At 39.8% G+C, this 11,537-nt stretch overlaps 1 protein-coding gene across 1 annotated transcript; it reads left to right on the forward strand.

Moving 5' to 3' along the window:
* The first annotated feature begins 2,009 nt into the window (after window positions 1-2,009).
* Window positions 2,010-8,223, forward strand: OXSM (3-oxoacyl-ACP synthase, mitochondrial). Its single transcript, XM_071561114.1, has 3 exons — window positions 2,010-2,182; window positions 2,662-3,678; window positions 5,382-8,223. The coding sequence occupies exons 2-3, from the start codon at window positions 2,696-2,698 to the stop codon at window positions 5,782-5,784; spliced, it is 1,386 nt and encodes a 461-aa protein (XP_071417215.1). The 5' UTR covers window positions 2,010-2,182; window positions 2,662-2,695; the 3' UTR covers window positions 5,785-8,223.
* The last annotated feature ends 3,314 nt before the right edge of the window (window positions 8,224-11,537 follow it).

Genomic DNA, 11,537 nt, shown 5'->3' on the forward strand with positions numbered 1-11,537 from the left:
CCCAAAGTCTGTCCCAGCAAAGGGACAATACCCTGCCTACCTCTTCCAGGCGCCTGGTTTGTGCTATCAGTGAAAGAGCTGCAGGGAAGAACGTCAGACAAAAGGCCTGTGGGGCTTTTGATTTCTTAAGAATTCAGATGTAAAGGAGTTCCAAGCAAAAGAGGTCTTTCAAATTCAGGCTGCCTCCTGATTTTCCGGCTGACATTACACTCCAGCTCTGCTGTCTGCTTCAGACAGGTCACTACTCAGCTTCTGTGATTTTTTAAGAAAGTGGTATATATCCCTCACAAAAGCTGAGATTTGACACAGGACAATTCACTTTTGCTGAGATTACACTTATTATTCCTATTAGCATAGTTGAAAAGTTAGTAATTCAGCCCTCAGAATCATGGAACTGGTACGAAAATAATAAGATTTTAATTTAAGTTGATGTTCCTTGGTGACTGCTTTGGCTTTTAACTTTCTTTTCATGCCTTTCATGTGGCTTTTAATGTTGGCTGCCCTCTGAAATTCAAAGATCAATTATATTGCTAAATGCAACATAATTATATGATGCATCTCAGTATGGCATTTGTAAATAATGCTTTGGAAGTACTCAATGGAAAGCAGTGTGAAAATTGAGAAAACCAAGTGCCAACTTCCAACAAATTACTAACATATTAAATGTCCAAGGAATGTTATTCCTAAAGAGAAATTAAATACCGATGCTTCATTAAAAAAACCCCCAACCAAACAAAACAACTACATAAGTGTTTATTTTTTCTGTCTTTAATATTCTGTTTCCCTCCTTTTTGACATCTGAGGTTTTTTTCCCTTTTTAATGCAGTAGATGCTTCATTCCTGTGCTATAGTTTGTAATTGTAAGTAGTTGTGTTTGCAGCTAATAAGCAAAGTTGTGTTGTGTGTAGATAGATATCAGTTTTCTTACTGCTGTACACTACAGTTATATAAAGGTATCACCTAACAACTCCCAATCAATGTATTTAATTCATGTCTCTTTTGATGAGACATTGACACACTGCTTTGTCATGGCAGCTTCTTCGTCTTCATGTATTTTGAGTGAGATACCACTGTCTTAAGTGAAAACTGTTGTTCCCAGATGTCATCTGAGGCACAGCTAGCAGCATGGTCTCAGTTCAGATCATCCACTAAAGTTCTTGCAGCTGGAAGCAGCAGCCACAAATACTTTACTTGTGTGCATTGGAGCTGTTGGCGTATTTGTAAACGTATTTTCAAGACGCGTCTGCTAAGCCAGTGATCATTTAGTCTTTGTTTACCTCCATCTTCTCTACTAGTACTTCAGAATCTGTGAGGAGGATGCTTACATGAAATCATTTCAATTGAAAAAGATCTTTAGTATCACTTCCAGTGCTGTCAAGTTCACCACTAAACCATGTCCCCAAGTGCCATGTCTACACATCTTTCAAACATCCCCAGGGACAGTGGCTCCACCAGTTCCCTGGGCAGCCTGTTCCAATGCTTGGCAACCCTTCCAGTAGAGAAAGTGTCCCTAATATCCAATCTAAACACCCCCTGGCATAACTTGAGGCCGTTTCCTCCGGTTCTGTCACTTGTTACCCCGGAGAGGAGACGGACCCCCACGTGCCTACAACCTCCATTCAAACAGTTGTACAGAGAGATAAGGTCTTACGTATTTACTTCACCGGAGACCGCGTGTTTGTTTGGGGTGGGAGCAGTAGGGTTTTTCTTGCCCCTCCCCTGCGTGTTTTAATCACGCGGTCCAAGAGGACAATTTTTACCCCGCGTTTTCCCAGTCTCTGGGTTATTCAGGCCGCCGCGCTCGCCCCGCCTACAGCGGCGGGGCGGGACGGGAGGAGGCAGCGCAGGGCCGCGCGTACTCGCACACCTCCTCCTCGCCCCCCCGCCTGCCGAATGGTGCGGTCCCTCGCCGTCGGAACGGGAGAGCGAGGCAGAGCAAACCATCGCAGAGCGGGGGGGGAGCTGCTGAAGGAGGCACCTCCGCGGCTGGGGCGGAGGGCCACGGGGGCCGTGGAGAGCGGGGCGGGGCAGCGATGGCGGCACCGGGAAGTGCTGTGGAGCCAGCGTGTGACTCCTGGTCAAAACACTAAAGGCAGACATTGCCTCTTAAACACCCGGGGGTGTCCGGTAGCGCTTGTTCCTGGGGGGAAATTACTCTGCGCCTGGTTTTCCCGCAAAGCAGGTATCGGGAGTTGCTTGGGCCAGACACCTGGCACCGAGTACGGCGTGGGCATGTGGGCCGCGCTGCTGACAGAGCTCTGCAGTCTGTGCATATTCACACACACATATCTATCATACTATACATTATTATACATACATATGTATAATGATATAGGTAATATACATTCTGTTGTATATGCTATGAAATATGTATATATAGAACACGTTTTACATTGTATTATATATATAGATACGACTGCAGAGCTCTGTTATATGTATTATATATAATACATATTTTTATATAGTATATATAAATACTATATATAACATGTAAAGATATATGTTATATATATTATATACTCTATCTCCATAGTAGTGCAAGCTCATATTCATTAGCAGCTTAAAGTAGATGAGCCCACTAGAGGCATTATTAATTTGATGTACTTGGAATGTTTTACACATTGGCTGTTTTATTGTGTTTGTGTCTTTCCCACCTCCCAGTTACAGGAATGTGCTTGAAGTGATTACTGCCACCATGTTCTCACAGTGCTCACAGGATCTGTTAAAGATTGCAAGTCTTCATCTCCGGAGTCTGAATTTAAATCTACATTTACAAAAGCACAAAAGAGCTTTCAGCAAGTCACTGCCTGCATGTCGAAGGAAAGTAGTTGTTACAGGTATTGGCTTAGTGTCCCCTCTAGGTGTGGGAACTCAGTTTGTGTGGAAGCACCTTCTTGAGGGAAGCAGTGGAATTAGATCACTAGATGGGGAAGAATATGCAGGCATCCCCTGTAGAGTGGCTGCTTGTGTGCCAAGGGGAAACAAGGAGGGTGAGTTCAGTGAAGAAAGCTTTGTGTCAAAGTCAGAGATCAAATCTATGAGTTCTGCCACTGTGATGGCCATCGGCGCAGCAGAGCTAGCAATGAAGGACTCCAGCTGGTCTCCCCAATCTGAACAGGATCGCTTAAGTGCTGGTGTGGCAATTGGGATGGGAATGGTTCCACTGGAAGAAATTTCTGATACAGCTGCCTTATTTAAAACGAAGGGTTACAATAAGGTCAGCCCATTTTTTGTCCCAAAGATTTTAGTCAATATGGCAGCAGGACATATCAGCATTAAATATCAGCTGAAAGGGCCGAATCACGCTGTGTCAACCGCTTGTACCACAGGCGCACATGCAGTTGGAGACTCCTTTAGGTTTATTGCTGCTGGTGATGCTGATGTCATGTTGGCTGGAGGGACTGAGGCTTGCATTAGTCCTTTGTCCTTAGCTGGATTTGCAAGAGCTCGGGCCCTCAGCACGAGTTTTAACTCAAGTCCTAAAACAGCCTGTCGACCATTTGATTCTCAGAGAGAAGGGTTTGTAATGGGAGAGGGTGCTGCTGTGCTGGTCTTGGAAGAGTATGGACATGCCATACAAAGAGGTGCCAGGATCTATGCAGAAATTTTAGGTTATGGACTGTCTGGTGATGCTTGCCACATAACAGCACCTAATCCAGAGGGAGATGGTGCATTCAGGTAAGAACTCCATGTTGATTATAATGGTTTCTTCATATGTTAATTATAGTGGATACATTTGTTTCTGTTACTGTATGCTTTTCGTAGAGAAAGGCTATTCTATCTTGAATTAATATTACAAAACCTTGAAAATCTGAAAAAGAAAAGAGCTTGGGGTACTATTGTTCCCCAACACTTTTTTTTTTTACTAGCAAGGTGAAGGCCTGTTCCTGCTAAAATCAGCCTTTTATCATAGAGTTACAAAGACTTTCTCATGTGAAAACATTTTGCCTTTGGTGCATACAGCTGTTCACACAAATGAGTTTCAATGGAAACCTCTTTTTTAAGTTTTTTTTTTGGTGCAGTAGAACCTTTTCAGGTTCTCCTTCACCATTTGTCCATGGAGAAGAGAGACTCCCCCCTGCAAAAGCATATTATTTGTTGCACAGAGTCTCAGGTGATTAATGCTGTAGAGCACTTGGAGGATCTATTTTGTTAGGATATTCAGTACTTCATTCTGATGCAGCTAAGAGTGTTGGTGGAGGGTCAAAGCAGAAATACACTTTAGTACTGCTTAGGGAGGTGGTAGAGCTTCATAAATGTTTATCTCATCAGAAACAGTTCACAAATAGATGATTTTCATCTAATCATTATCCTCAACCTAATTAAATTGTCAGCTAAATCAGATGTGTAAGTTGGTGAGCTTTGTGTAGGCTGAGTACTGTTGCTGACATTGGAATCTTTAGTGAAGGTTTAGTTTGCCTTCTCCCAAATGTATGTGAATATTTAAGATCAAAATTCAATATATCACTGCACAAATAGATCAAACTTCTGCCTGGTATTGTTGGTATTGGTTTGCATCTTTATCGGTTTAACAGATTTTTCCAGAAGTGTAATATACGATGTTTCCCCCTATGCTATTTGATTCATATTTACTTGTTCTGCAGACTTATGTAGGAGATGAGTAATCAGGAGTGTCTTATCTCATATTTTCGGACTTGCTTACCCTGGAGATGATATGGCATATATTGTAACAGAATTTTTGTATATTTTATGATTGCAGTAGCATATAAATTAAATTCACAGAAGAAGCAGTTGAAAGTTAATCTTGGTATCTCCAAAATGTTGAGTTTTTCCACCCTTGAGATGAGATAATACATTTTAATACTGTCTTCAAGCCAATATTTCGTTACTGCTGTGGTATATGGATTAAATCAGAAGTGTATGTGCTTCTCCTACTCTTCTGTAGGAATTTTATTTGCCACATAAAAAAGAATCAGAGGAATATATTTTTGTCATCTTCTACTAACTACTTCAGCAGGAGGCTAATAAATATGTTGGAATAAGTCAGCAGGAAGGGAGAGGCAAAGCTGGACTCAGGAGAGTACAGGCAAAGATTGTCCTGCACAAGTAATCTAGTATCTTCTTAAGTAAATATGTTCATTGCAGATGACCTATTTAACTAAATTAATGTATCTCATGATTGATCAGTAATCTTTTTTTTTGCCTGAATGTTGGCTCACTGTCTAGTGAGTGTCAGTGGCCTCCAATGTAAGCTAAGCTGGATGCTTCTAGGGGTAGAAGGCTGTCCTAGAGACATTTCAGTTTGTCCAGAAGCCTGTGCTATCTTTTTTTTAAAAACATCCTGTAGTTTTTCTTTTGGTTTGTGCCTGTGACAAAAATATAGTGGGAAAATCAGCATTCTGTTTTGTCTCTTCCCTTAGGTGTATGTTTGCAGCAATCAAAGATTCTGGGATCAAACCTGAAGACATAACATATGTCAATGCACATGCAACTTCTACACCTCTAGGAGATGCTGCTGAGAATCAAGCAATCAAGAGACTTTTTAAAGAGCATTCACGTAATATTGCAGTTTCCTCAACAAAGGGAGCGACAGGACATCTCTTGGGGGCTGCAGGAGCTATTGAAGCAGCTTTTACTGTACTGTCCTGTTACCATGGAATTTTGCCACCTACTCTAAACTTAGAGAAAACAGAGGCAGAGTTTGATCTCAATTATGTTCCGTTAACTGCTCAGGAGTGGAAAACGGAAAAACGACGTATAGCCCTCACAAACTCATTTGGCTTTGGTGGTACTAATGCAACTTTGTGCTTTGCAAGTGTTTAACTTCTGCTGTGCATGTTTTGAAAAAAGGGCACCAACAATGATTTTCTGTATTGCTACCTTGGTGTGTACTGTAATCCTTTCTCAGCATTGAGAATTGCTCATTTGATACATAGAAACTTTATTCACTCTAGCATTTACATCAGTAATTCTTTTAGGATAAAAGAATAAATAAAATAAATAAAAGATCTATTCTTTGTGTAGTGAAGAAGTTTCTGTTCTTGAATAGGAGACATGGTGGTTAAACTTCATTAGAATAGATTTTTATATGTGTGTAACACAGAAATTATTTGAAAACATATATCCAAAGGAAAGGCTTTCTAACAAGCTAGAACTCTGCTCTTGATGACTTAACTGCATGTTGAGCTCCCCTTCGTTACCCACTCTAAATATAGTTCTGCCTTTTTCCTTGTCGTAAGTTGTCTCAAATATCATAGGTTTATGTACGTTCCTCCTCACAGGTAGAAACTTAGGAAAACAAATAAGGCATCTTCTGAGAGAAAAAAAAAAGCATATATAAGAAACAAATCTGGGTCTTGGGCTGAGGATGAGAAAGGGGAAGAAAGAGAACAGGAAATTAAACTGTACCTAAAGCTAACATATTAATGCTGGTTTAGGTTTTCCCTTGCAAAGGACAAGTAAAGCACTTCAGCTTTTCCTTCTGGCATCAGCCAGCATCTCAGCCAAGTAGTGGCTTGATTGATAGTGCAGATATGAGTGAAGCTGGATATCTGTGTTGGTGGGTTAGTTCATTAAAAGACTTTACCAGGGTTCTTTTTGAGATTGTCAGTGTTAGCCTTTGACCTGTGTAAGTGGAGGCGAAGTAACTCACTGGATTTAAAATAAATTACGTAAAAAGTAGTTCCACTGTAAGTAAATTTCATTCTGGAAAGAGCTTACTAATGGGCTATCATGAGGCTTAGCTGTACCCTAAACTCTCATTATTTTTACAAATGATCTGAATGCTGAAATCGAGCTGCATAATTTTTGCGTTTACTCTCTTTTCTGAATAGAAAGTTAAAGAGGCTGATGTGAAAAATACAGTCAGAAAATGATTAAGACTACCTCAGAAGCTAAGCTCATACAGAACAATGCAGTGCAAAATAGATTAATGAATAGTAAAATAATATATTACCAAAGGGAAAATGGGAAAGCATGCAAGCAAGACAGAGTATGGGAGTCTGATGTCGGGAAAAACACCAACAAACCTCTTAGCTTATGATAATTAACTGTGGCAGTACAATGAATGAGGATGTGGATTGCATGCTATATAAAAGGTAGAATGTAAAATTCAACAATACTCTCTACACATTATGTGCAAAAAGAAATTGATTCAAAGAATTCAGACTCCAGGAGAGAGTTAGCAGCAGGGTTGTGAATTCAGAGGAAATCATCCAGCAGGCTTCTGGAGACAGTATTTTTTCAGTTAATTGTGATTCAGGTTGGAATATAGAAAGATAAGGTAGTGCTGGATTATTGTGGACCTGAAGCACAGTCTAAGTAAACTCACCCAGGTTTGCTACATAATTGTGATTAATGCTGTGACAGAGATACCTCCCTTTCCCTCTGACAGCAGAGATCATGGCCCCAGGAGTGTTGGGTGCAAACTGTAGTGTACCCACCATGAAAAGAGAGATGATAATGTCACACAGAAAAATAAACTGAAATGATGAAAAGATCTTGTCCCTTACTTCAGCCTACTGCAATTTAATCATGTGCTGCAGGTAACCTTTAAACCATGAAAGCTTTGTGACAATAGTTATTTTAGGTGTTTTGATTATGGATAATTTTAACAAGTCTAAGTGCAGTAGTAGTGTGCCCTGTAGGGAATTCAGATTTATTTAAAATGAATACAGCCCAACTTTAATACTTGTCTATTTGAATTTTGTTTATATGGGTTTCATTTTTATGTACTTGATTGGAATCATCTCTTTTTATCACATGCCCCGCTGAGCTGATCAGAGACTACTTATTGTTAATTACTGCTTTGTTATGGTAGCTGCAAACATAAAAGGAAAATATATCTGACTGTGTTGCTAAACTATGAAGTGGGCAAATTGACCAGTGTATTAAAACATAATGCTTTCCTTTTAAATGTTCCTTTCATCTTTAATGATCAAGAGATATAAGGGTCCAGATTCTGGATTAAAAAAGCTTTGTATGTAGTCTCCTAAGTTTGGACTTATGGCCTGATAAACAAAACTTGGAAATGCTGGTAGAGTGTTTATTTTGAAGGCTGTTTCTGCAGTGGTGCAACATGTTTGTGAGAGTCAAATGCTCCAGGCAGAATCATAAGAATGGCTGAGACTGGAAGGTGCCTCTGGAGACACCTAGTCCAGACCCACTGCTGAAAGCAGGGCCAGCTACAGCAGGTTGCTCAGGGCCAAGTCCTGTTTTGAGCATCTCCCAGTATGGAAACTTCACAACCTCTCCAGGCAGTCTGTGCCAGTGCTTGGTCACTGTCACTGCAAGAAGTTTCTTTTATTTAAATAAAATTTCTTGTATTTAAATTTGTGCCCATTGCCTCTTATCCTTTCACTCGACACTACTGGGAAGAGCTGGGTTCTGTCTTCTTCATTCCCCCATCAGGTATTTTTTACACACCTGGATAACACCCCCTGGAGCCTTGTCTGCTCCAGGCTGAACAGTCCCAGCTCTCTCATCCTCTCCTTGTATGTCAGATGCTCCAGTTCCTTCATCATCTTTGTGGCCCTGCACTGACCTTACTGCACTGTATCCATGTTTCTCATGTACTGAGGAGCCCAGAACTGAGCACAGCTCTGCAGGTATGTGTCACCAGTGCTGAGTAGGGGGAGGGATGATCTCCCACGAGCACTGCTGCTGCTCCTCCTAGTGCAGCCCATGATGCTTTTGGTCTTTACTGTGAAGGCAGCTGGTCCATCAGGACCACCAGGTCTTTTTCTGCCAAGCTACTTTCCAGCTAGGTGAAATATCGTTTAGTTTAGAACTAAAGATTTAATTTAATATTTTTAGAAATAACTGCATTTGAATATATTTACATTTTCAGCTATATACTGGTTTTCTATTAAAAACAAGCTGGGACCAAATCTGAACATAATTGGGAGAGAAGGCATTTTGAGGCCTGTATGGAGCATTTCTACTTGGATGATTTCTGAGAAAAGGTTTCTAAACACCATCCTGCCCCCCCCACCCCCCCCATAGGATTTGGTCTGACTTACTCTCCTCTTATTCTGATGTGAAAAATAGATGTTGCTGTATCAGAAAATGAAAAGAATGTATAATGAGTTGATAATTTTTCACCTCCCCCTTTTTTTCCATTTTCATCTCCTAATTTATGTAAATAATACATAACCACTAGATTTGACTATATGAAAAAAGAAAAATCTAGCTTTGGCTGTATTTTTTTGGGTTGAGTCATGAAGTATGCATAATATTACAGCAGAAAACAGCCCAAACTTTGGAATGCACTAACCTTGCTTTATAAAAGTATATATTTTGAAGAGAAGCAATGTTTCAAATTCAGCTGATATAGTGGAGTATACTGAAGAATGGAAATTATTAGTGCTTTTAGGGACATGTAAAACTCCTAATCTCTCTGCTTTTCCCTGGGTGTCTTTGGTCAATGGCTTGTGAAAATATACCACTTCAGCTTCTGTGGTAGTGGTAAAAATGGACTAACGGGCTTCATAGTAGTTGAAATACCTAAACTACATCCTCTTTCTGTCACAGGCGCTGTGTGCAACTTAATTTATAAATATTCTTATCTGCTTTCGTTTTCAATATATGTTACATTTCACCTGGAACAGAAAGACATTTTGATCCTTAAGTACCACTGTGAGTTTGGGCAAATCTCTCAGGGCTTCTCCTCTTCATCTGGACACAGTCAAACTTCCCTGTATCATACAATGTGCAGAGAGTAACTATCCTCAAGATTTGGATTCTGTAGTAATGTTGGCCCAGACTCACTAGATAACACTCAGAAAACAGGAAATTGAAGCTGGAATTAGCATTTATCACAGCTAAGAGCATAGTGAAAGTATTTCTTCCTTCTGCATACTTTTATAATGGTCATATAAGCTCTTTAGTTTAATCACCATAGATTAGTAAATCTGAGAATAGAAATAATTCTGTATATATCACATTTTAGGAATATACCTTTAGTTCCCTTTTTTCTCCTGAGAAGACAGGCTCCTGCTGAATTTCTGACGGTAGCTGCAGTGACGGTAAGAACTACAATGAAGGCAGTTTTATAACCTAAGCAAAACATGTACTAGTTTCTGCTTGGACAGTAGACAGCACTCGAAATGTTGTAACAATGATGATTAATTTTAACTTGGTAGAAAGCAAGTTTTCTACCTGGAGTTATTGAACTGTAAAGAAATATGTCAATATCAATTGGTTATAGTCAGTACCTCTGTGGAGGAGGTGCAATAATTTTAATATGACAGCTAATATACAGGAATATCCAACTGGTGACATATAAGGCTATTGCAACCCAAGGTCTCTGGCAAAATGCAATAGGAATGAAGTGAAATAAAATAGTAATGAGAAGGATTGGGAAAAGACCTATGTTCACAGAAAGCACAAGAAATGGAAAAAAAAAGGAACTATAATTGAAAAGGAGATGAATATTTTTAGTGTGGGTCTTGTAGTTCTCCTGGAGTGCTGTAAAGCAGATCAGATGTTAAATAGCTGGACATCCCTGTGGTAGTTAATATAATTTTTTAGTTTCCATTTTTTGTCACTGTCAGAATTTTGGTGTTAAATGTTACTGCTCTAAGCAGCCATTAATTGTTTCATGCCTAATGCACTGTTCCCTGGAGTTCAGAATGCCATCAAGCGTTCTCTGGACTGAAACAAGATATAAAATGTATCCTAGGAGCTTCTTTAAAAATCAGTTCTCATAATGTTGTCAGTTTGATGCAAGAGGAAAGATGGGAGGAAAGGAGAGGAAGGAAGGAAGGAAGGAAGGAAGGAAGGAAGGAAGGAAGGAAGGAAGGAAGGAAGGAAGGAAGGAAGGAAGGAAGGAAGGAAGGAAGGAAGGAAGGAAGGAAGGAAGGAAGGAAGGAAGGAAGGAAGGAAGGAAGGAAGGAAGGAAGGAAGGAAGGAAGGAAGGAAGGAAGGAAGGAAGGAAGGAAGGAAGGAAGGAAGGAAGGAAGGAAGGAAGGAAGGAAGGAAGGAAGGAAGGAAGGAAGGAAGGAAGGAAGGAAGGAAGGAAGGAAGGAAGGAAGGAAGGAAGGAAGGAAAGAAAGAAGAAAGAAAGAAAGAAAGAAAGAAAGAAAGAAAGAAAGAAAGAAAGAAAGAAAGAAAGAAAGAAAGAAAGAAAGAAAGAAAGAAAGAAAGAAAGAAAGAAAGAAAGAAAGAAAGAAAGAAAAAGAAAGAAAGAAAGAAAAAGAGAAATAAGGAAAGAGATGGATTGTTGACATTGAGCTTGATATCGAATATTTGTATACAATAAGGTCTGAAAGGATGTCAGAAAATAATAAGTCTATCTTCTAAGTATTTTTAAAAGGAGATCTACAATTTTGATTTTTTTCCTTGAGACTTTTTTTCCAAGAATAGTGTCTGTCCTAGGGAGGCTTACATGCAACTTAGTATCATCTACCTGTATTTAATGTGAATTTTTTTTTAATGATGTCTTGAATCACTTAGAAATGCTCAGGGATTTCTTATATCAGGGGTGGGAATACTCTTGTCTCTTGAGAAAACTGGATAACGTTTGGATAGCAGAACCAGCAAGTTCAGTCACCTCCATAATTGTTTCTGTTGGGACC

The sequence above is a fragment of the Pithys albifrons genome, chromosome 7 (assembly GCF_047495875.1).
Source record: "Pithys albifrons albifrons isolate INPA30051 chromosome 7, PitAlb_v1, whole genome shotgun sequence".
NCBI lineage: Eukaryota > Metazoa > Chordata > Aves > Passeriformes > Thamnophilidae > Pithys > Pithys albifrons.